Here is a 26,954-nt window from a genome sequence, read left to right as displayed (position 1 = left end):
GCTGTTGTAAACAATATTTGCATATGCATGTTGTGATAGGTAAGAATTTTTAGTTCTGCTAATATCTTCTGCAGACGAAACTGTATGTCTTCACAACCGCATTGAATGTGTTCTTAAGCCGACACATTAGTATGCTTGTAAAGATATTTGGCTCATCCTTGTGTAGTGTGTGCAGGGTCATCAGTACTTGCATTTGTCGACACTGGTTCAAGTATGGACCTGAAGTCACCAAGTGCTGGCTATAACGAGCTGGCATAGGGGACCAGCTAGCAAATTTCATCATAAAATTCTTCCATAACCATGGTAAACTTGTTCCAGTAGGAGCCAGCTAGAACCAGTTAGAATTTTTACTTGTGGGGCTTCAAGTGTACGCAAGTCGGTCAGGTATTTTTTAACACAAGCTGTTTCTGTATCTTGGAAGCTATCAACGAGGGCCTTAAAAGGACACTGAAAAGAAACAATGACTTGGTTTATATTGACAAACTGCACTTTGAGAACTGTAATGCACTATGTTTCACTATCATAAGTTCATTATTAGTAGAGAAAATTAAGGTTAAAGTTTCATTTTAAAATTTTGTGCTGAAATCTCTGCACAAAATGTAAAACTTCAACTTGAACTTTATTTTTTATCTATACATGCTACAGATAACTTAAAAATGTATCTTTCGTACTTTCGTGACATTGGCTCAAAATTTTCTGAAACTTTGTATGCTAGTTATATGACGCCCACAGAGGACAATATACTTCATTTTTGTAAAATAGAAAGAAAGTAGGGCCCAGTAGGCACTTCAAAAATTTATGAAGTCACAATGTTTAGTGCGGGGATCTCAAGGTGGTGTCTTCATCTGCATTTTCTTTTTGTGTGTTTTCTCGTTTATTTACCATCGTATCATAGTAAGAGTGTTGTTTTTGGTGTTGATAAGTTGGACTTTATAACCACAAAAAGATCATTTCGCTCTGAGTGCCCTTTAATGAAGGAAATGAAATTCAAGGCTTGTAGTCAGTCAAATTTCTTGACCAAAGGTTCTTTGCCATATAATATTGAAAATAGAAACACCGTAACAAATGCTAATTATTGCAATATATTTGATAGCTAGTCAAAATTTTCATTTCTGCTCATATTATATGCAGACGAAACTCTATGCTTCCACAACTGCATTTTATGCATTCTTAAAGCAAGAGAATAATAAGTTTGTGAAAATATTTGGCTGGCTCTAGCTGAAACAGCTAGACTCAGAACTTTAAATGATATGCATGGTTTCAGTGCCAGGGGGTCATTTTAGTGTTCAAATCCCTTCATTCGCCCCCCCCCCCATGTACACATACAAATGCACGAACATACATAACTAGGGCCCAGACGTGCGGCATTCATAGGTGCTGCTTTGTGAAGTAATGAATATGTGGGATTGCTGTATGATACTCGTGTCAAAGTACCACTTTTTAATATATTTTTCAGCTTCATGCTTTATAACTAAATGGTAGAACTTCACTACAAAAAAGTAGCCTACGACCGCCACGTCGGTCTGCCTGTTCACTATCAAATGCCCTTTATTTCTTGCAAAATAGAGAAACACAAATTTGGATAGGACAGGACATTAGTAGGATAAACTGTTATGTGCATGTGCTAGTGTTTTCGCACACTGCCATTGATGTTGATTTCGAACAGGTCGGAGAATTATTCCTTTTGCTGGAAATTTTCAACCACCGTTACGAAAGGAGGGGGGGGGGGAGTTTGCGCTGTTACAAAGAATTTCAGAAATGGTCGAAATTCTCTCCAAAACATGGCAGCCACAGTGAGTTTTCAGCTGCTTCTATAGCCTCTGGCGATTCGAGCACACTATACATACTAAGATTTATTTCTGATAATTTCAGCAACGAGTCTGGAACGCTCTTTATCAGCCTGTTTGTCATCACGTAACACATGAACTTATTGTGAGCTGGACCAATAATCCCTCATATACTACCTAAAGGCACCAAGTCTGCCAGAATCTGACCCTTGTTAGGGAATGAAGAAAGAAAGTGTATACTTAAGGGCTCGTTTTTTCGCATGTGAATTTGAAGAAAGAAACTTAGATGAAAAAAATAACCTGCCGTGGGCAGGAACCGAACCGTCCCTCGTCAAGTTATCTTTTTATTCACTTTTTTTACTCCACATTTACATTACAATTAGGTCTAACAACTTCCCCTATACTTTTCCTACATCATTTTAATGTAGATCTCATTAATATTGTGCCTAACGAGAAAAAACAAGCCCTTAAGTATAACTTCCTTCCTTCATTCATTAACGAGGGTTTTGTTCTGGTAGACTTAGTGCCTTTAGGTAGTATATAAGAGATTATTGGTCCAGCTCGCGATAAGGTCATGTGATACGAGACTCCGAACAGGCTGATAAAGAGTGTTCCAGACTCGCCGCTATGGCTGCTGGTGGCGCTGACTGACACTCCCACATTTATTTCACATATATTCAATAAATTGGATAGGGGGTACCCCCATCTAATTGCCCCCCCAAATACCAAATTATCCAAATACCCCCCGCCATGGTAGCTCAGCTCGTAGAGCATCATATGTGTTATTTGAAGGTCGCAGGTTCGGTTCCTCCCCATGGCAAGTTATCTTTTCATCCACTTTTCTTTCTTCACATTTACATTGCAATTAGGTCCAATAACTTCCCCTATACTTTTCTTGTGTCATTGTCTGTTAGATCTCATTATCACACACACACACGCAGGTGCACGCACACACATGTGCACACACGCACGCACACACACAGACACAGACAGACAGATATATTTATACATATGGGATATGGCACAACGGGAGCATTGTCAACAAGGATAAATATATTTATTTCCCAACAGTTTCAGAAGGGGTCCTCCCTTCGTCAGGGGATGAGTTATACTAACATAGACGTTCAAACTTCTTTGTTTTCGCGCCCCTCTTGCCTTGAAAGATGTTTGCGAGAGTGAGAGAGAACTGACTAAACAAACAAAAAGAAGAAGAAACAAAACACTGTGAACGCTGAGCACGAAACCAGACTGTGCACATCCAAATGTCGGTGTAAGTCCACATCCGGTTCTCATCCTGTGCTGGCCAGTTCTTGACGTGTGCTGGGCCACCCAAGATTGTCGCCGCGGTGGCGGGAAGGGCTCGCAATGGTGTGCGTAAGGAAAGAGTTTCCCCTTAATGGGTCGGTCGGATCTTTACCTTTCATCTTCGCTTGTTTCCCCTCAATGGCTGTGAAGTGGTAGGCGAGCGCAACACATTGTATGTACATGTAAAAAAAAAAAAAAGATCAGATTATACATCTACTGTTCCAGACATGCTTTCAACACCTGTTCTTTTGCATTTTTCTTGCATCTTATTTCTTTATACGGCAGTTCCTTGCAGTAGGTTTCGCATGGATAAAGTGGAGTAGAATGTAGCATTATTGGAAATTTTTTCTTATTTTTTCTTTTCAAAATGCAATTACAGCTCAAATGCTCAAATTATTTTTATAGAATTTTTCATAAGACATACTATTTCTTGAAAATTTTTATTGGCCTGCGTATGGCACATAGGCTGCAAAATAAAATCCTGAACTTGGTAAAAACCCTACTTTAGCATATTGAGACATCTGTGGCGTGCTGAGGTAGTCGAAGAAAAAAAAAACAGGAGAAATATGCATACAATTAAGAATCATAACTTTGCCCGTGGAAAGTTTAATCAGAGTATATTTTTAATAAAGTAAAAAATTTCGAAGTTCAGTCCTATCAATAATTATATTATGGTTTTATGGGAACAATGTAAACGAAATGAATTGTTGCATAAAAAATGAGTTATAGTGCATTTCTAGCATCCTGTTTTCAGCTCCTTTTGTTAGCTAATACTCTATGTTCTTGTTGCCTATGAAGGTATAATAAACAAAGGCAAAAAATATCAAATTGTCATTTGCTTTCATACTTGAAGCTGTATGAACGGTTCACATTGGCAGGTGCCTGCTAAATGTGCCAAAACGCAATCAAGAGCCTCCTTCACAGATTCAGTTCTGTTTCTACACCTGAAGCTCTATCAAAATCAATCTTACTGTTGTGCTTTACATGGTGACCTACAAGAGTGCTGCATTGCACTTTCATCTTGCTGATGTCTTTCAATTGTGTTGGCAGATTTTATCCGGGAAACCCTTTCTGTCACCTATATGTAAACTGGCTGGACACTCGGAACATGACACCTAGATTGTAGACATCCTTGGGTGATTAAGGCAGAGCCTAGAGATATCAGCTTAGAAGGAGAATTTTCCACAAATATTCCCCCCTCACACAAACAAGGTGAGTGTAGGGGTAAACCAGACATCTCTGGTGGCATATATCGCCTGTTCCACCAGCTGCTGATGACAAAATGACCTGTGCACTGCCACCTTCTGCTGGAGGAAGTGCAACAATGTGGCCAAGCACCAGCCCAGTATTCTGTTATATCTCCCACCGCAGGAGGATAGCTTGTCTTGTCAGTCAAAAAGTCCCAGCCTCTCTTGAGGATGTGTGGGGAGGTCATGCCTACTCCTTAATCCATGACGTCTTTGTAGTGTGATCCACAATCTTCGCATCTTCTCCGAGAATCGATCCCCCGTGTGAATACCTGTGAGATATTTCCTTAAAGCGGCCACCAGAGTAGTCTGGTGACACTGATCTCTGCCCCCTTCGCCTTGCTTGTGTGAGCAGGGACATTTGTGGGGTATTTGCGTCGTGAGCTTTATCCCCTGAGTATTTCTTCGTGAGAATACGTCCCTTTAGATGGTCGCTCTATTGGCTTCGTTAGCAAGTGGGCAAGCATCGAAGCAGGTTCTTGAATTATCCTGAACCCCACTGTTTTGAGGACCTCGGAGAGCTGTTCACTGATGCTCAGCACACATGAGATGATGACGTGCTGGGCTGACTTCTCCAATTCTGTTGTCCGGTGGGGTTTTGATGCAGAGAGAGGGGTTGGGTAGTGGGTCTTTCACAGGTGCCGTTCCGTGGGATGGTGGTTGCCCTTTTCAATACACGGCATGACACTATCGCGGATGCAAGCTTTCGTGAATGTATTCTTTCAAAGCTCAGTGACGATCCTCTCTTCTGTTCTCATTAATTCTCTTCCCCTCAGATGAGCAAATTACTCTTGCACGTGAAAGAAGCGCTGAAACCATGAAAGATTTGTGGGCAGCCAGATGATCGTATGGGAAATGCAAGTACTCCAGCTAGGATCATTGTTCCCTGCTGTGTCCAAGCAGGGGCTCTGAGAACCACAGCAGTAGTCAAAAGGGTCTAAAGACATGGGCGACTGCTACGAATACTGACGTGCCCATTTCTGGTGTTATAACATCGCCAAACCAATAAAATTTCACCTCCGCAAGTTCACAGCAGTGAGGCCACTAGATGCAGCAGCTTGTGAAAAATGTGTATTAAATTCATTGTTCAATTCTAGTAGAAGCTGCTGTTGGGCTAGTTGGTGCATGTTGGAATCAAATAGTAATATTTATGCCGAAATCACGACCACACAAATGAAGAAAACACATAGATAGCACAGGCTTTTGATTTATGTGTGTCATAGTAATTGATTGTTATTAAATTGCAATTAAATATCTACTCGTTCTAAGTAGATATTTCTAAGTCATTCTCTCTATTTTTGTATGAATAAAGTAAGATTTCTTACTAGAAATGTGCAAATTTATTTATGAATATAATCATTTGGAGCAAAGAAAAATTATACTGTTGCATGGCTTGCGCATGTGCCACATCGAATGACTCATCAAACATGGTGCCTTCAGCAAAGTGATCGTATGCAAGATTGGACTGGGAAAAAAGAAAAACTAAATTATTTACACACAGCTAAGTGATCATATGCAAGACCGTATTGCAAAGTAAAATGAAATAGAGAGACACTATTTACACTCTCCTTTCAAAGCTGTATCTTTCTCTAGCCACTTGTCACACAACCATGTGTACAAAGCATCTCTAGGGGTTAACCAAGCATGCTAACTAAACGAAAATTGAAAGCATCCCCAATGGCTTCATAATTCAGAAAAACTTAGGCTACCAAACAGGCATTTGAAAATAAATACTATGAAAAATAGGTAGCAGCATAAAGAACTCTATTAGCCTTATGCAAGCCACGGTACAATTGCTTTTAACAGAACCGACAACTGGTCAGAAGGTGCAATTAGATTCTAGCAAAAATGTAAAGACCATAAAATACAGTCACAAATTCCAATATTTTTTTCGCATTGCCAGTAGCATTTATATTTTTAAATCGTACAGAAAGGCAACAAAAACCGTCATGCGATGCAGCCTAGCGGAAGAGAATTGAAGCTGGGTTATGAAGTATGGAGTCGATCACTTTCCTGTTTGTAGTAGTGTGGCCTGATGCTGTCATGCACACCTTTTCTCAAAATTAGGGTATGTATATCCAGCCCTGCTCAATTCTGTGCTGCTTATGACATAAGAGAGCAGTCGCACATGTTAAGAAGTGGTACAGCTGTCGTGACCGCCAGTGGGCCAAATTGAGCCGGGGCACATGCACGCCGAGGGCACGTATGTGCACTTGACCACCATGCTCAATGGTTTCATATAGTACCGCACAAAACCATTTGGTACCGTACAGATTTTCTCGTAGCTTTGTGCTACAAATGGGTGGTAGACTTCTTTCCCTTTGTTAACCCTTCTACCACCCTGCAGGTTTATGCAAAACTCATTTGCAATGCTTGTGTCTATGTTCTTCGTGTTGTCGATGTATTCACCCTCGCACTGTCAATTGCTAGCTTCCTAATTAGCTCAAGTGGAAGAGCAACCACCCAGGAAAGGTGTTGGTCCTGGATTCGAAGCTCAGACCAGGACAAATTTTTCGACAACTAAGAGGCTTTTCTTTCTGAGAAGTCTGTACGGATTTCCTTGTGGCTTTGTGCTACAAACAAGTGGTTGTCTTCTTTGCCTTTCTCAAACCAATCTTGGACTCACTGTTTGCAGCATGTGAGTATATGACTTGATATTTGCTGTAGGTAGAAAAACTGTGGTTACAAATGTTACATGGTGTTTTGCACTATGCCATTCCTTGATTAAACTCGCTGACCAGTAAGCTTTCGGTTCTGCTAAAAAAATGGCATAAAAATTCGTTGTCGGTCTCTTTAAGCTGAACAAGTCATTATCAGCTGTGCTTTTCACCATTGGTACCGTTCGGGGGTGTTTTGCTAGTTATAGGACATGGCGTGTTTCTGTTGATGCGTTTTTGTAATGAATTCCCCCTGCCCTCTCTTTTTTTTGTTTCAGCACTTTTGTACCATTTGAGAGCGGCCGACGAAAGGAGGAGGTAGGAAAATGAGTATTTGGTGTATAAAATGCTTAATATTTCTTAGTCATTTCGTACCCTTCATTCATGTCCCGGCGATCTTTCAACGCCAGATTGCTTAAAGTCCTATTAGTTGGTTGGTCAATGGGCTTGGACGTCTAAAAGTGACTCCAGCTATGGATGCCTCTTAGTTGGTTGGTCAATGGGCTTGGACGTCTAAAAGTGACTCCAGCTATGGATGCCTCTGGATAATTTTAAACACTTGGGGCTTTGTAAAAAGGCTCTGCAAGACTTTTCTAAGTAACTATCAAATGGCTGCACTTGAGGAGTTTATTATCTCACGAATAAATGACCACAAAAGTTTTTAGAATTCGTGAAGAATGAAGAGATTTAGAGATGTTTTGCATGCTGTCACTGTTTTCTTTCTTCTGTCATCCTGACAAGCGTGCCGGAAGCTGAGCAGGGAGAGATGGCATGGGGCAAAAAAGTTGCATCACGTGCATGCCATAACTTTGAACACTTATTATTTTTTTTCTTCAAACATGTGGCTTACTTTCAGTGCGATCACAAGCATGCTTGCAGTCTCGTGGTGGTGTCTCTAACAACTGTAGTAACTGTGCAGAGTACAATGCTCAAACCAGCCAACTGCTGTAAATTTGGGTATAAGATGTAGTCATTTCAGTATATGGCATCATCCTTTGGCGAAAGAGAGAGCCACTTCGAGTTGACTTCAAGAAATAAGTGTTAATTTTGGGCTGGGTGCTGTGCTATATGGTTTGGCTTGTATGTTCCCAGGAGCCTCGACTACTGATCGGCAGTGTTTACTGACCATGCTGAAAAAGCATTGCAGTGCCCACTAACATTTACGAATGTGTTCAGTACATACACCTCTAGTGTTCTCTTCTACTGAAATTTGGCCAGCATTATTTGTATTATTAAAACACCTCTTGATCAAACTTTTATTTTTTTATACATGATACTTGGAGGCCGATAAAAGATCGATAACTATTTCAACACGCACAAATTTTAAAAAGCCATAGAATTATTATTTATATCTTCTTGCCCACACCTTCATGTAAAGCTCTTTTGGAGGGGGTCTTTGAAGTATAAAATAAATAATCTAGTACTTGTGGTCACGACATAAACATGCATGAACGAAAGACATTGTATGAAACTTACCTAACCATAAATAGATAAACAAAAGGAGGGAATTTTAGGGGCTTTGTTTTGGTACAACCTTAAAGAAATCCAAGATAAGGAATTCCTTTGCAAAACAGGTTTGTCATTCACTATGCAAGTGTGCATGAATAACTGATTGCATTTCCCTGATTTGGTCAACATCACTAAGTTGAATGCGAGACACTGCAACTTGTCACTTGTCTGAGGTCAGCGCCTCTGATAAGCAACAAGTACAGGCTTACTGTCAGAAAGAAACATTGCAATTGTCTTTGGACTAAGGACTGCCTACCTGGAGGACATTTACATGACATATCATAAAATAGGGCTAAAAGTATCATCTCTTGGCAATGGTCCCTCTTGTTAAAGAAAATGCTTGAGCTTCTACTTTATGCATCTGAATGGATAACCTTGTTTAGAGCTTCTCAACAGTAGAAATTGGTATAAAGTACATCCATTTCATCATTTCTACCTAGTGCTTGCAAAAATGATTTTATACATAGCAGTGACATAATATGTTTGCATGTAATAGTTATGACAGCAATATTTAGACAATTCTAGTGATTGTTAACACTGTTACATTTCGTTGTTTTTTGGCAACTTTGCCATTTGGCTATCACACTTTCTAGCTTTGCAGTGGTGCACCCTTACATGCAGAGCCGTTGGCCGTATGGGGAGCTGTCAACACTATTCCGATTGACACAGAAAACATTGTACACGAGAGTCCTTAAAATAGCTTTCGCATAGTCACAGATTCATATTAAGTGGTCGCCCAATTTATAGCACCCACAATTGTGAATATGTGTTGACCAGTGATATTAATAAAAAAAAGTTAAATTAAATAGAAATTCTGTGGACACCAGCACACGCAGGCACGGATGAGGTAACCAAATCCACTTATGTGGTCTCCGCATGAGTGGATGGGCTTGACTTCTCATGTAACACCCCGAACCTCATTCAACAAACCTAGTAGTCCTAAATTCCTACCTAAAATTGTGGGTTGTAGGCTCCTAGCAGAGCATTGATACATCACAGTCATGAAAAAGCCTTGTCACCAGCAGAAGTGTTTATGAGCAAAGTTATAGCCAATGCAGCATACATCACATGTTCAGTTTGTTCCAGACTTAAGGGAAATCTCTTAGCACATGGCATCACGATGCGGTCATGATGTAGCCAGCGCGGCATTCATGCGCCAGAAGCAGCTGGCGCGTGCGCAGACGCTTGAGGGGCATATTGCTGAACGATTGAAACACGTCACCGGCAATGCCAACATGTGTTGGCATTTCATCCCGTAACTGCCATCCAAATTAGCCCTGTCATAAGTGCCGCTGGGCACATTACAGGGTATGAAGTGTAGTTGGAAGCTTCACACATGCATTTCAGGGCCAGTGAGTGAGTGCTGCCTCATGTAATGAAACGCTATCGAGAAGAAGCACGTTCAGGTCATCTTGACCAACAGAATTCCTGAACTCTTTCTCATTTCTTTTGTTACGTTGAACCAGCATATATGCCTGGCAGTGGCTGTAGAGTGCTTCCTTTTTCTTTAGTGTGAAATAAATACCACGCATGCTACGTGCTCATTATGGTCTTCCCCGTCGCAATGTACTGCGCTGCAGTGCACACACAAAAGAACAAATATGCAAGAATGCACTCAGTGCCTCCGCGTTTTAGAGGAGCAAAGAACGTGTGATGTCAAACACTGTTTCCAGAACCCCATAATCGCCTATGAAGACTGATGGGTTGACATGGCACAATGTTTAGTACAGACTATAAGCCTAGCCAGAGTGCAACTGGCTGCCCAACAATGTGGCCAGCATGCACCGCCATCGCAGATGATGCGGTTCAACACCACGCTCCTCAAGCGCCTGTGCACGCGCGAGCCGCTGCCAGCGTGCAAGTGCAGCACTGGTCGCATCGCGATACCATGAGATTTTCCCCAAGTGTGAAACAGACTGTACTGGACGAATATGTTGGAGTCAGACATGTTAATTCACACACTTCTCGATTGCCTGACTTTCAGAGCAGGAATAATGCCACATTTGGAGCCACTCAGCTTTCTCGCAAAAGATATCAAATATCCAATATCTGCTGCGCAATGATGTCATAACTTAAGGGAATGTACAATAGGTGAAGCACAAAAAGCACTAACAAATTATGCTAGTCAAAATGGCCTATTTTAAGCTGTGTAAAAGGAGCTGGGCATTCAACTGTATTAAAGCTTTACCAAAGCAAACACAGTACTATGTACACAATGAAGTAGCAAGGGCTGATGCTAGTTAAATGCTAATGCTGTTCATCCTACAATCTCTTTACACCTCATTCTTGACTCCTTCCCTACATGATCCCATACTGCTGCCGAGAACTGACCTCTTCTCTGAAATAGTGGTTTGATTCATTCAATGTCCTTGCTTCCCATAAATATTCTGATGAGAACATAAGTTAGACATCATTGACAGTAGTGTTTATGATGGCAACAGTGTTTGCTCATCAAAAAGTAGCCGCCTGTTCTGTCTGTTCAAGACAATCATCACATTGGGCTGGTGTTCAATCGCACTTGATTAGCTTGATACTCAAAGCCACTTGGGAATCGCCACTTACTTTAAAGTGACTACATCAACAAGGATATAGATGTGTTACTGCTATCTAACAAGTTGTGAATATGAAGATTCATATTTAACTTATTTTAGACTTATAGCTAAAATGAAGAGATAATACACATGCTGTATGTCAGTGCAGCCCTCCATTTTGTTAAGTCGCCGCCAAATGCAGCGGCAATGCAACACATTTAGATAATATAGCTTGCCGATCTTCACAACTATGGTGGAGGGGTGGCAGTCCCAGAACGTGTAATGCAGAGAAACTGCCAGGAAACTGCATGAATTGAAACCTCATCACCAATATGCTGTATTCAGAACACAGAAAAATCGATGCTTGAAGATCCTTTTTTTGTCCACCACACACACATCTACTTCTTTTTTCGTATAAAACAGATACTAACTCTATTCATTTGTCCTGGCATATAACTCATTATAAGGAGGATTTACAATTCACAATTATTTCATTACAGATTTTCCTCCTGCTGAAAAATTTGGAGCTTTTGAACATAAAATCTTCAAGTGGAACTGCATACTTTGTGTGAGCACCTGATTTCTGATGTGCTGAAACTCACCATGGCATTTATCTTGAGAACTGACAACTAGCAAATAGCATTGCTTTGCAATCATTCTATTTTGTACTAAGACTACCATGTACTTCTTGGCAATGTCTGTATTTGGTACTAGCCATATTTGTTTTTTTACTTGTGTACATTGTGTGGATACTATACTGTACGTGTTGAAAACTAATATCGGGATTTCTTAGCTGTGTAATATTGCATCACTCACAATGTGTAACCATTTCTTCACAGGCTAGGAAGACTGTAGTTTATGTGGAATATAATGGTCAATTCTGCTTAATTCCACTAAAGAATGCACATTTCTTTATGATTTTTAACTAACTTGGATCTTGTGAACTTCAATAGCTTGATTGACCTGTGATTCGCTATAAGCTTATCACTTAGTATCCACAGAGACCCACACTCATTGCCTTTTTTTTAATGCCTTAAAATGCTACGGTTACTTACTATGTAAAGCTAGTTCGTCAACTAGTGTTCACGTTGTGCACTAAATAGGTGAAAGGGCGCAATTGTCTTTATAAGTAATATACTAGGCAATAAAACAGTTCTGAAGTAAGAAAACCATTTCTGACTTAAGCTTCCTTCTACTAATCTAGTATTCTCTCATGTGCAGAGGCTACTATTGTACAACTAGCTTGTGCTTTGAAGTGAGCAGTTTAAGTATGCTCTGAAAACACAGCTTACATAGCAAGACATGCGGTATCAGCTTGAACTATTTGTTTTCAATCATGCTAAAGCAAGATCTATATGATGTTTAACTCAGATTGCATGCTTAAAAGCTTAAAATTTCTTGCTATGCAACAAAATGAAGTAACTAAAACTAGCTGTCTGTGAATGGCATCTTTTATTACACGATTTTCTTCTTGTCCTTCTTTATTTGTTTCTTGTATACTAATGCATTCTTGACATAGATGAAATGACAGCATAAGTTCAGAATCACTTGACACTGATCCTGAAATTTAATTACTGCCAAGCTGCATTGCCTGAAATGTTGCTGCACTTTATATATGCAAATAACATGAGTGCACTCTTATGTAATTGCTGGCTGCTTTACTTTTCAAGAAAACTGATTTGCACAGCAATGTGAACAACTCATTGTTATTTTTATTATTTCTTCTTTTTTAACCAGGAATGATTTCTTCGGCAAGCACACTTCTGTCACCGTCCGGGAGGTGATTTATGGTTTATTAAATGCCTATGACAAGAAGGAAGCACGGAAATTTATGAAGTAAAATGTTTTTCTTTACTTTCCCATCCCCCTCTCTTTAGTGCAGGGTAGGAAACCTGATGCTACAATTCTGGTTAACCTCCAAGCCTTTCTCTCAATTTATTCTCTCTTTCTCGTAATTTGCAAGCTAACTTCAGCAAGTGACCATATGATCAAAGATATAATGTTTGCTTGAAATTATGCTCATGCACCGAAATATAAAGACTAAATAATACGAATAATAATGGCTGATAAGAAAAATGTTCATTTAGTAATTAGAATGTTTTGATCTGCAATGCATGTTTTCCTTATGTGTATAGAGGTTCTTCTCTCCAAATATTCAATAAACTTGCTCTTGCAAGCCTACATTAAATATATATATTTAAAATGCAATTAGTTGCATTTTATTACCTTACAGATTTACATATTATATGTGCAGGGTACAAATGTTGTAAGTGACTGAACACAGAACTTTGTTCCTCACACACTTGACATCAGTTGTTCCTTTGTATCATGAGATGCATGACTTCAGCTAAATTTGTAAGATAAGCATATAGTGTGATAGTTATTTTGTGCAGCTGCTTATTTGGTTTGCACGATCAGACATTATTTGCCACCTATACCTCACGAAGGAACTGTTCATATCTTGGTTACAATATTTATTCCAATCAAAAAGCAAATGTAATGGGGCCTTACCAGTACAGTTGAAGCTTGATATAATGAAACCAGATTTTAAGAAATTTCTGGTCTAACAAAAAAAAAATTTCTAATACCCAGTTAATGCCCACAAGGTTCAGTGTTCTTGTCTTCCTGAATTAATGAACTGAGCCACCTAATGTGATTTGAAGAAATTTTCGTGAAACGTTACTTCTAAACCTATCGTGTGAAAACATTGAGGCACCCTAGTCACGATCATAACTTTAAAGGGACACTAAAGGCAAATAACAGTTTATGCCAGAGAGAAAGCACAATGTATGAGGATGTTCAAAATGACAATGCTATCAACAACTGTGCCCTATTTACCGAGAAATTAAGTTAAAATGCATGAGAACACATGCGCCACGAGTAGGACATTTGCAAAATGGTCCCGTACGTCAGAGTTACCGTCTACAATTAATCACTAATAATGTAACCGACTGTACTAAACAATGACGATTCCGTGAATAAAGCGACGTAATAAAATGCTGCTTATTTGTTTCTGTCTGATTCATAGAAAAAAAAAGTGCCGGACATTACTGTGGGGAATGACACTAGTAGTTCCAAAGATTTTCGCCTAGTTAAAGTGAATAGGTCGTGCCATATAGCGGTGCCCAGTTGAACCAAGCATGCCTGCCATTTCGGAGGCCATTGTTCAATGGCTGTTGTTGCTGCTGTGGCTCCCGATACCATTGCTCTGCTGCTGCTAGCGTCGGCGGCCGCGCAGTAAAGTCGGGCAGTGTTGCACACGGCAACAGTGGCATGAAAGTTTTCATCTTGAGGCGGGTAACTCGAAGTGTGCGAAGGCGATGCAGACCACTAAAACATGGTCTTATTTCAAAATAAGCATTTCCTTGTCACAAAAGTAGCACTACGAGATTTCTGGACGGCTATTTCAACAATCCACATCAACTTAATAGTTGTCTTTAGTGTCCCTTTAATTTGGTGATGATTCACACTGCAACCAAGCGCGTAACAACAGACCCTGAAGTCTGTAGCACTCTTACATTCTGGATGTTGCTAAGGGAGTGTTTTTTTCCCCCGTTATTTCATGGTTTATGTCAAATATAGCACTAATTAACACTTCGCTTTTTTCTCACTCGGTCTGTACACATACTCTCTGTGCATTTGTTCTTTGCATCTTTGTATATCAATAGTATGTCATACCTTCACGTGGTCATCTATAAGGCCTGCATAGCCCGGACATAGGGGGCACCAGGTCCTTAGCCGCACTCACACTGCCCTAGTGATGCAGGCGTGGGTTAGCGGCAATACTGCTGTAGTTAGTTTTTGGGTATCAGTAAATTAATATTTGAAATATCGAAGGCCCAAACAATTTTGTTGTCAATTTTATAAACTTTCTGATTTAACAAAATAATTCGAGCCCAGTTGTAGTTTTGTTACATTGAATTTCAACCGTATTTTATTTTCCTTTACAGTCTCAGGACTTCTGGAGAAAAAATTGCAAGCATGTTAACTAGTGCAAAATATCTATTTCAGGCATTCTTGCAGCAGACAAATTAAAGATAATAAAGCTTGGTATATACAATAGAACCTCGTTGATACTTAAAAAAAAACAACAACACGGGAAACGAACGTATGATCCAGGAAAACGTACGATCCGAATTGGCTTAATTTAGTTTTTGCGATCATTGTAAGAGACGGAAAATCTTTATTACGTGAAAATGTACCAATGAGGCTCTGTTGTATTGACTTCGATATTTGAGCTTTCTCTTAGAGTACTTTGAAATTCTTCTGAGATGTATGTGATGTGGTTTACCAAAAACACCAAAATGGGAAAATAGTTATCTGTACGTACCTATGTGCCAATTAAAGTGAAATAGCTGATATCATTTTTTTTGTCTGCCAGCTCATGACATGACGTGGTATCGGCTTTAGACGAATAATTAAGGTTCACTTAATTAATCGGTATAGCTTGTAGAAGCTTTCAGCCCTATTCACAAGACTCCTTGTACTATATTGTTGAATCTAAACCAAGTCAAGACTTGTTTCCAAGAGTGTGTGTTAATGGTAAGATCTGAACAAAAATGTGTTTTTTTTTCTGTACACAACTCTGCAGGAATGTGTGGCCCATAAAGCCAAGGCAAGGCGAACAAGATTTTCGCGATGCAATTGTCTCCTGGCTTTCAACACTTAAAGTAAGTAGGGTGTTTGTTACTGAGGTTAAAAAAAAATTGCGTTGCTCTTAAGTTTAGCCAATAAAAGTTTAACATGATAACGATATTCTGTTACAAGTGCGTACTTCAAACACTTTGTGTATGAAATCTTTTCAAACTTGCTATGCACCCACTACGTGGCCTTACGGGTGCAGTATGATGTGCGCCTTTTGTAGAGGGTGACTGGCTTTAAACTGTGAAGTCGTTATGATAATACCATGTTCTGATGCCCGATGGTCATCTGCACTTGTACCACGCATTATTACTGCAATATTTCATGTTGTATTGTGAAGCATGTATTCAGTACAGATGTGTTTCTAAAGCATGAAAGTTACTTTCACTGTATTTCCAAGCAGAGGAAGTTATTTTCACTGTATTCACAAGCAGAGGCATGGCTAGGTGGTAGAACACTCGTTAGCCAGACAAATGACCCGGGTTTGATCCCCACTTAAACACAGAATTTTTTATTTGCATTTTTCTTGAATTTTAAGTCATCGAAAGATGCTTAATTTTTCAGTCACACGAAGATGATGATTTTTTCCTTACAATCAATGACATCGAGCCCAGAATTTTTGCGAAATGAGCTCTTCAGCGTTATCGCGTTGACGCTTATGTCATTCTATTCATTCTATTCAATCTCTCCTACTGTAAATTTTTGGATTCAACTTTCTGGTTTCCCTGTTTACAGGAGATCACCGTAAGCAGTGACCAAGGTGATGTTATTAGAAGTGTTGATAGTAACAGACTGCAGGCCTCTTAATTCATTAAATGGCTATTGCTGGTCACTATTGTGAGGATCTAGTTTTACTGCAGCTGTCTGTTTGCTTACAGCAATACAATTTGTACAAGTTTAGGGGCTTGAAACACTTTGCCAGTATGGTCATGAAATTCCGAAATATTTTACATCATTAATTTTGTTCTCATGAGGACAACACACCAAAATATATTATCACTGACAGTTGGTTTAGATAGAGCACTCGTCTTGTACACAGTAGTAAAATTTTTTTTACAATCCATCAAGAATGCAAAGCATGTTCTTGTATCGGCTTGCGTTGGGTTTACTAACAATACTCATATCCCTCCTTTTTCTTGCACACCATTTTCTGCCACGAGTTCGGACAGCTGTTACAACCAATGTACGTGTGAAAGTTTTAGTTAAGGGCACAGGGTAGGAAAAGTTTGAAGGAAAAAAAATTTTTCTTTTCTTTCCAATTTTGAAAGAGTGTTTTTTTGTGCATAATTGTTGCATTCGTACTTTTCTTAAACAGCATTTTTTATGGCTAAAAGCCACTTTTTCTGAAAGGAAGCATTGAGTGAAAACGAACTGTAGCGCAAGCTCCTCATATGCGCTTTGTGTTTACGGCCTATTTTTCTAAAAAACTTTGTACGAAAATCAAATTGCTTGTCCAGAATCAGTTGTGTATAGAAAATTGTCAGGTAACTTCTTAAGCAGTCCGAAGATGCTGTGTGCCTTTATATTCACACTTAATCTTCGAAACTCATCGGCTCTAACACTTTCAGCTCCTAGTTTTATTACGCCTTTTGTTTGCCATGCTTGTCGATAAGCTTAGATGTGGGGGGTAAAGAAGGTCTTCAGCAAGTGTATATTTTGTGGCAACCTGTATAGTTCTCTTACTCTACATATTTTACCGCTTTCTAATTGCTCTATATATCAGAATTCAAATCCTGCTATTATTTATTATTGATTCCAGTTTGCCTTGAACGATAAAGTGACATTTGCACAAGTCTAGTTCTAGTACTTAGTAGTTAGATCAGTTCCTAACTTAGCTTAGTTCTATTTCCTAATAATTAGGTCATGACAAAAACGGTAATTTTTCTTTGTGTGTTATATGCAGTAAAATCTTATTAGTCCAGAGTGGGTTATTTTAAAATTTGCTCAATTAAAACATTTTCATGGTTCAGTATTGTACGATGTAAGTTTGAGCGAATAATTTGAAGTGGCAGTCAGCACCAGTCCGGTTAATTCCAAAACTTTGGGTGCTGTGCCGATTCCCGATCCTGATTTCCCCGCAAATCCATGAAAGCAACAACCGTTAAGAGTCACAAGGCAGTGCAATGTAGTGATACTAACTGACAGCTGAAGCACCCGAACCTTGCTACTTCCACCACCACAAAAAAAGGGAAAAAAAGGAGGGGGGGGGGGGGGAGTCGTGGCAACCGAAATGTATGCCGGCAGAAAACAAGACACATTTCACTGATAATTTGGAAATCCGCGTCATTCGAAGATTTCTCGTGGCCCTAGTGACTTCGAGTTAATGAGGTTTTGCTGATACTACTTGAGATATTTTATTTCAAGTTTTTCAACCAAATTAGTATTTGCTTTGAATTCACCTTTAACCTAAAATTTACTCTTCCTACATCTCTACTTATTACTTATGCTTATGCTTATTTTAAAAGTAAAGCATCACTGATATGTCATTGTTACATTGCACTGAACTTTGCTCTAAATGCACACTATCGTTCAATGCATATTTATGCCATGTTTTCTTCAGTTATTGGTGTTTTAGTAATTGCTGATAAATAAGCATTGCATATTATCTTCATGCTTCAATTCAATTTTAAGTCCCGTGCACTTAGGCAACAGGAATGTTTTTTTTTTTTGCCGAATTTTATTCCACAGCTCTCTTATGCTTCATGTGGAGTACTTTTGTGCATTAAAACGGCGCAGGAACTGGACGAGTAGAGTTAACACACAACACGAGCTTTGACAGTGATGGGAAAGCTGCTACGATTGCTCCAAGCTGTTACGTTTTATCAAAGCTGCTACATCTATGCTACAAATGAGCACCATTGCTCCAACCTGCTACATTTCGTGAACGCTGCTACATCCATGCTACAAATGAGTAGAACTGCCCCAAAGCTGCTACACATAGCCTCCGAGAGATTACCTGGCAATGCGCTGCTTTATCTCGGAGGCCACCGTCAAGGAGATTTTTCAGCAACACCAGGTGACAGATAGGCTGCCGTCTCTCGTGTCATTCGTAGACAGAACCAATCCAATACAATCCAATGCATGGACGGCGTAGGTTCGTTATTGTTGGCCCATGTGCCCACAGCTGCACGTGGCTGTAGTTCTGTGTGGGCTTGTCACTGTGTAGTGTCGGTACCTGGTGGCACTATCGTTTGAGCTGAGTGAAGTTGTGGCTCATTCCCAGTTTTGAGCGTAGTGACTTGTTGGGCGAGTTGGTTCATTCTTAGCGAGCTTATGGCGTGAAAAAGCACGAAATAAGGACAAGCGCAAACTATCAACTAAATTTATTCGTAAAAGCGCACACACACACATATATATATATATATATATATATATATATATATATATATATATATATATATATATATATATATATATATACACAGGTCAACAAAGTCACATGTCACATTGCAAAGCCACTAAAGTAGATTTTTTTTTCTGCTAATATAACATGTGACTTGGTTGACCTGTGTATATATATGTGTGCGCTTTTACGAATAAACTCAGTTTTCGCTGCGTGCCGCAGCCTTGCAGTCGTACTGGTGGCGTAAACTCTCATTGCGAGCATAGCGGTGTTGTATGGTTGTACGACTAGGCGTGTCCTGCACGGCGGTGGCGTCATGGCACTCTCCACTCTCAAAGGCAAGTTCAATGCGGACCTCCTGAAAGGTATGGATGCCAACGGTGATCTTTTTGAGGTGTGGTGTAGGGCTGATGAAAGAGAAGAAGATGTTTTTCGTGTTGTGTATTGCCAGAAAATCAACTGTGTATTTCATGGCGTGAGTGCAGTGAAGCGCCACTTGCAAAGCAAAAAGCACTTGGAGCGTACGAAGCAGCTACATGATCCTGATTGAAAACTTAATCAACCAGCAGCAGTTCAAGCCATCCTGAATTTTTCAGCTGCATCCACGATTGCGTTGTATAATGATTGTGTCACAGCCAGTGAAGCACTGTTCGTCCTGGCTGTCAGACTTAAGGGGATTCCTTATAGCTGCAGAGACACAGCTACACATCTCTACAGAGCAATGTTTCCAGATTCGAAGGTGGCAAAGACTTTTCTTGTTGCAGAAAAAAAGTGTATGTCGTGTCAGATGGCCTTGAACCCTGCTTTAAGAGCCTTGTGCTGAAAGAAGTCAACCAACCGAGTGTTTTCTATGGCATCTGTATAGATGAGACACTTCTTTTGGAACAGCGCTGTCAGCAAACGGACATCATTATGCAATACATTTCCTATGCCCAGAAAATGATGGTTGTGAAACACCTGCAGTCCTTTTGGTTAAATAAGGCAACTGCGAACGACCTTTTAAATTAGGCTATTGAGAGTATTCCCAGTGCTGGTTTGCATTTTTTAGTAATAGACCATACGTAATGAAGTCGCTTTAAAAAACTTATCCAGCAGCATGGTCACCTGATAGATATTGGGGAGTGTTCCTTATATAAGGTGCACAATGCCTTTTCATGTGCCTTGGATTCATTTGGCAGTGAGGCCGAAACTGTCGTAAATGATGTGTATTCTTACTTCAAACACTCTGCTGCACAGTGTTTTGGCTAGGAGCAAAGTCATTCTACATTACATGTTCGAAGTACTTGATGGCAAAACTTCCTCTTGAGAATCAGATGCTCCAACTTGTCAGGTGCCTGCATCCGAGCTATCATAGTACGGAATCTTCAACAGACTCTTTCAGATATCTTGCAAAGTGTGCACCCCAGATGGTTCAACCCGCTGAAATTTCATCTCTTCTTGATGAATTGACGGTGCTAAATCGAACCAGTTACATGCATGTTCTGACATTCCACTGGACAAATACTGGCATCAAGTTTTTATCATGAAAGATGGTCAGGGTGGGCCAAAACATCCGCTATTGTCCAAGCTAGTCAAGGCACTTGTATCACTTCCTCATGGCAATGGTGATGTTGAGCGTGGATTTAGTGAAAACTCAAGAGTCCTGCACGGCAGGTCAAATCTTTCTCTCTCAAGTGTAAATGGCATACATCACATAATGTCATATTAAAAGAGGTTTGACAGTGACCCGAGCTCATTTCCAGTCAATTCAGATGTCATCAAGGCTGTCAAGGGGGCATGAAGACAGTATGCAGAGCACCTTGCAGGCTGAAGAGTGACCATCAAAGCGTATGCGAATAGATGCAGAGCAAAGTTCACCGAATGTGGAACTTACCAATGACCAAGCCAAAAAGGAAGTGGCCGAGACAGAAAAATTGATTAAAGATGCTGACTTGTTGATTCAGCATTCCATGAAGTTGAAGAACTTCTCTGACATCGAGTAGGCAAGCAGTGCTTGCTCAAGCACGAAAAAAGATGGCCGAGTGTATGCCACACTTGCATGCGGAGTAAAAAAGGAAAGAAAGCTTAGTGTGTTTGATGCAAGTGACATTCATGTATTGTGTACCTGCGTCTTTGTGCCAACCAGTCATCATATATTTGTGATCCTAAGCTTTGTTTGGAGCTTGTGTTAGTTGCGCAGTCATTGAACTCATGCGCACGCTGTATTTAATACATCATTTTATGGTATAATAAAACCATTAAAATGCCATCTGACCTGTTTTTTTTTGTTTTTGCAACCTGCTACAAAACTGAGGGCAGCTGCTACAAATCATCAATTTTCCTGCTACAAACCTGCTACAAAACACTTTTGGCCATTCTCATCACTGTACTGACGAACTACTAGTTAAATTTTATTTTGTCGGAAAATATGTACTGTAAAAGGGAACTAAGAAAAGACAAAAATATGAACTGTCGCATGGTCAATGGTGATGACATAACTGTGAAAGTCCGCCTTCACAGTCACTGAAGAGCGCATTACAGCCACAATATGAACAATAAGCTGGCAGGGTGCTGCTTGTCTAAGGCCTAACATTGCACACATCAGCAGCACTTGTGTTGAGTCTTATCTCTACTAGGCCCGTTCCTCTGCTGTTTCGGATGCAAAGTTTAGGGAGACACAAGGAAAAGCTGAATACTTCCGCTTCTTCGGCAGGCAGCCACAAATTTTTCTGGACTCTTGGAATGCAATAACAGTAACACATTCTGCGTAGTTCAACCAAATACAGTACAAAATTTCTCGGAAATTCAGTTTTTTCAGACCTAGTGGTCTCTTGACTTTTGACACAGACTGTATTGTATTGCACTCCTTTATTTATTGATGATTTCAGATGAACTTGCATCTTCTGGTAAGCCATCTTAAGTGACACTGTTAACGTATGAAAAAAAAAGTACACAGGAACTTCACCAGCAAAAAAATGGCTTAAAAGCTAGAAAATGTGGCTTGCATCGTTATATATGTCACCTTTAAGTCTTTCTGTTTTTGTGCTGTTTTTTATTTGCTTGCATTATGCTTTCTTCAATGCTGCCAGGATGCCAGAAAACTTGCGAATGCTTTGTTCATCATAAAAAGGAGTAAAATGAATGTGAAAGTTAGCAGAAAATAATGTCTTGTATTTATTTTCCTCTAACTGCTGCTCGCAGGACAAACACCCTGAGGCAGCCTTTCTTCAAGTACGCAACTTGCACATCCTACTGCCGGCAGGTACACCACGGAACTTGTTGTTCCTGACCGAGCTTTCTGCATTAGTGCTTGAAAGGAAACTAAATGAAGAGGTAGACCTGGCGGGTGACGCTGTGCCTCCTGCTGCCATCAAGTCTGCCACAAGGAAAAACACCTGCACTGCCACTGCTTTGCAAGCACAGCTAATTTCAGATGAAGAACAGTGCAGGAAGATCGAAAGGTTAGTAAGCATTTATAACTTGGTGATTTATGTCAAATATTAACTCTTTCTTCTGCTCATGTGGCCTCGTCCTAATGAGAAATGCAAAATACACTATACTCTCGATTATTCGCTCTTTGAATTTGAACTTACGGTTAACTGAGATGGAATTTTGAATGTTTGATTGACCCGGCCTGTCTGCAATGGGTTTTAAAGTCTCCTAATCCAAATGTGCCATTGCATAAGATCATTTAAAGAATATTTTTTGCTTGCCTGGCTGGAAAATATATGCTGCCTTCGTCACTTCTAGATGAATATTTGCATCCCTAGCACTCACAAAGAAAGCCAATTGTCGGCCTGAAAAGCAGCCAAATTACCCCAACAACATGCACCAAAAATCACATGTCGTTTGCGGAAGAAATAAAATTTGGAAAAACGGACGGTATGGCCTTGGTCTATTGTGTGCAGAATGCTTAAGTCACTTTCACCTCAGCGCACTGGTGCACTTGTGTTCAGAGTTAGGAAGTGGTGGCCAGCTGTCATGGACACAGCCCAATGTGTCCTTTAATTACACATGGGTGCACAGGTCATATATAATATTGAGTACTAGTATTATTGCTGACATCTAAAAATTTTGCTTGCAATCAATGAGAAATCTCTATGATGTTGCAGCCTGTAGGAACAAATAACACACACCAGTTTTATTTTTTGTCTCCTCCCCCTCTCTTGCCAATTTATGACTCACCCCAATTTTAAAGTCCCCAGGTTAGGTATGTCAACATTCATTATAACACCAGTTGGTCAGTCAGTTGGTCAGTATAACACCAGTTGGTTTTGAGTCAGTTTAAAAAAAACTTCTATTTATTCAAAACTCTAATTCAAACTAAATTCAGGGGTCCTATCTAGTTTCAATTATCAACAGCCAACTGTAATTGAAAGTACCAATTTTTTTATCTCTTAAGATATACACCAGCCTCTTTGGCATGGCCAGGGCAGGAATGGGAACAGTGCATTCAGAAGAACAAGAGTTGATGCACGTAAGAGAGGGAATGAAGGCAAAGGAGTGGGCCTGAATCATGCATTGTATTCTAAACCACATGCGTCCTGAGGCAAGCTGGTGAAATGTTAGCGTCCTGAGTGGTGTCAAAAGTTTGAGTTGTAATTATTTTGTGTCCCTTATAATTGGAGGCTCTGGTGTTGTCTTAGTAAGCTATGGGTACAAGGTTGATTCTCATTCGTGGCAGCCACACTTCAATGACACACACACAAAAAAAATTACACATCATCTTCCCCTATGGAAAACCAGGATGGGATGCGAAAGCATCACAAGGGTACAATCGAGTTCCATTTCGTATCACTTGGCAACACCACCCAGTGAAAGTGAGAGTTGAGTGAATTGAGAAGAAAGTAGACATTTGTACGGGGTTAGAAGGCTGACGTTCCACTTCAGCGTACCGAGCTCGTGTTGCTTCTGTCCAGTCGATGTGACATTTACATTCGGCTTTCTTGGCACGAAGTTTGGGGTCTGCTTCCCTATGCTGATGTTTACGTTTGTCTTCTCAAACCTTCCTTTGCTCCGCCGCAGTAGCGCTGCCATGGCAACTAGCACTGACGTTGACATCGTTCATGGCTTTTCACACACAGTTGTACAGAGAGAGAATGATGGAAGCACAACAAACGCGCGCTTTCTACTGTGCGGGGCACTTGCGCCACCCTCAAGCACACCCTTACAGAAAGAGTGAAAGAGTTACATGCAATGATTTACTGCGCTGTACCTGTGGTGGGGAGAGGGGAGTACACATTTGCATAGGAGAGGAGAATGGACTTTGGCAGTATGGGTGTGGATGCCGCAGAATGGCCAGTGGCCCTAGCATAAGATGCTTTCGCATCTAAAAACGTCAGTGTAGTTTGCTTCAACAGGGGTTATTAATGTACAAGAGATAATAAAATAATATAGTCATTTAAAATTACCCACTTTAGAGATCCTCTTAATCATATTGGGGTTTTTGACGCTTCGAACTTTTTTTTCAATCCCTGCCGGCGGCAAGTTATCTTTTCGTCCACTTTTCTTTTTTCATATTTACATTGCAGTCACTTGTAATTCTATCCCCTATACTTTCCTTGGCATTATTGTCTGTTCTTATAATATTGTGTCTAACAAAGGAAATGAGCTCTTCAATTTACACTTCTTTCCTTCATTCATATTGGGTCTTGTTTTGGCAGACTTTGAGCCTTCAGGTAGTATGCGAGGGATTATTGGTCAGCTGCCAGCTGGTAATAAGATCATGTGCTACATCACACCAACAAGCAGAAAGATGAGTGGTCCACACTCGTCGTAATGGCTACTGGCGGCGCTGACTGACGCTCTCACGTTTAAATGTGTATATATGTACCCTATAAAGTGGACGAAGGTATGACCACCACTGGCTTAAGGTAAGAGCATTGAACATGTTATTCGAAGGACGCAGGTTCAATCCCTGCTGGCTGCAAGTTATCTTTTAATCCACTTTTCTTTCTTGACATTTACATGTAATGTAATGCTGTAGTATCGTGCGACCGCACGGAGAACACAGGGCACTGCGCTGAAGCGCGCGCCGACAAAACGTACGCAGCGGCCGGTAGCCAAGCAGGAACCCTTTTATGTACACAAGCATGCTATTATATACATATGTACAACGCCCTCTATTCCGATGGAGGCGGAAATGTTGTAGGCCCGTGTGCTCAGATTTGGGTGCACGTTAAAGAACCCCAGGTAGTCGAAATTTCTGGAGTTCTCCACTACGGTGTCTCTCATAATCATATGGTGGTTTTGGGACGTTAAACCCTACAAATAAATCAATTACAACGCCCTTTAGGGGCCAGCCAACTGGTTCCAAAACCGGAACCGAAACCACGACACCACATCATCCCCCCCTTCAATTGAAGATGATGTGGGGTCCTCCACACAACCAACGCACAATAATAAATGTACATAATACTCAGAAAAGGAAGAAAATGTACAACATAACAGCGTGAAGATATGTACAGCAGACACATGAAAATACAAAGGTAATTCACGCTTGAGAAGAAATAACAACATCACATCATCTCCCCCTTGAATAGAAAGCATGGGGGGGGGGTAACACGTAACACAAGCACACTCTGCACGTAGCACAATGAAGGATACGAATGTACAGCAAGCACACTATCAAACCAAGCAAGTGACGCAAAAGCAAGGCAGAGTGCGAAATATACAGCCCATCATCCCCTCCTCCGCAAGAGGATGTCCGCATAGTCACTGCGATGTTTAAGTCTACAGCGTCGACGCCTGTAGCGGGGCCATTTCAATGACAGCCGTCTTAACTGTCACCGCCCACAGCAATCTGGTAAAGCGAACGAATAGGCCCATGTGCTCTGTATCCAGGGTACTTTCAGCATAGTCGGGCCCGGAACAGGCAGGTAACGACGCCCTGATGAAGCATGGCTCGGCGTCACTGATGCAGAACCCGTGACGAGAGCAGGAACGAACACAGTCGGGGTAGACGCAACCAGCAAAAACACCTCGGCAGCACTTAGAATAGGGACTGACTCCAAAATCACGGCTGGAACACTTGGTTGATGCACTTCTGGTGGACACTGAATAGACACAGTCCCCTGAAGATGATCACCAGTCTGAAATACAGCCGGAGCAGGAGGAGCAGCGTGCAGAACGGGAGCAGGCACAAACTTAGGATGGACAGCTGATGCAGGAAGAGCATGGTCAGCAGCAGCAGACCGGATAGGAACAGCCATCCTCGCAGCAGAACTCCCAGTTGAATCAGGTGGAACCATGGTACGCTCAACTGCCGGCAACACGGCAGGAGCAGATGCCTCAGGAACACGACCAGCTTGGACGCTAACAGGTGCAGCACATGTGAGCATGTTTTCAGTTCGAGCAAGGATCGTCGCAGCATATGAAATTGAAGTGTAGCCCGGTAGAATTTGCGAAATTTCCGCAGACCTTGGAGAGGCCGATAGCACAGCAAGGTCGGTAGCATAACGTTGTAGCAGTATGGGTCGGGGAGGACGAACGCCGCGGCGTTGATGCTTGCGTCGCGTAATCGAGTCGGCCTGTGGAGCAGCCAGCTGCTGCAACGCGCGGTCGACGCGCTCCTATTTCCTGGCATTTCCCAACGCTGCCTGGACTGTGAAAGCGTCCCCCATCTGACCGAATGACCTAAGCAGGTCGGGGTCATGCAGGCCGTACAAAATCTTGTCCTGTACCATTGTCTCTGCTGTGGTGCCGAAATTCCAGTTGGCCAACTGCTGCAGCACTAGAATGAATTGGACGGGAGTCTTGTCCGGTTCTTGAACTCTCCGCCGGAATTGGGCCCGGACGCAGAAAGCATCTTCAGGTGGCGCGAAGTATGCGTCCAGAATGGCTAAGGCCTGCTGGTATGCGTCGCACGATGCGGCATCTCCTGAAGCCTGGACTCCGTCAAGCAGCGTCTGCTCGTCAGCAGCCTTCTAGTATGCTTGTAATCCCTCCACTACAAG

General features: G+C 41.0%; 1 protein-coding gene across 2 annotated transcripts in view; it reads left to right on the top strand.

Moving 5' to 3' along the window:
* Window positions 1–26,954, top strand: part of dgt6 (dim gamma-tubulin 6) — a 96,991-nt gene that overhangs the window by 3,292 nt on the left and 66,745 nt on the right. For both annotated transcript variants that reach the window (XM_075879994.1, XM_075879993.1), the window contains exons 2-6: window positions 7,275–7,314; window positions 11,537–11,604; window positions 12,774–12,872; window positions 15,628–15,706; window positions 22,201–22,460. In XM_075879994.1, the coding sequence (XP_075736109.1) occupies window positions 7,275–7,314; window positions 11,537–11,604; window positions 12,774–12,872; window positions 15,628–15,706; window positions 22,201–22,460 (546 nt within the window). The remainder of the gene's footprint in view (window positions 1–7,274; window positions 7,315–11,536; window positions 11,605–12,773; window positions 12,873–15,627; window positions 15,707–22,200; window positions 22,461–26,954) is intronic.

The sequence above is a fragment of the Rhipicephalus microplus genome, chromosome X, assembly GCF_043290135.1.
Source record: "Rhipicephalus microplus isolate Deutch F79 chromosome X, USDA_Rmic, whole genome shotgun sequence".
In the NCBI taxonomy this organism is placed as follows: domain Eukaryota; kingdom Metazoa; phylum Arthropoda; class Arachnida; order Ixodida; family Ixodidae; genus Rhipicephalus; species Rhipicephalus microplus.
The sequence above is the reverse complement of the archived record's forward strand: the minus strand, read 5'-3'. Positions and strand labels throughout refer to the sequence as shown.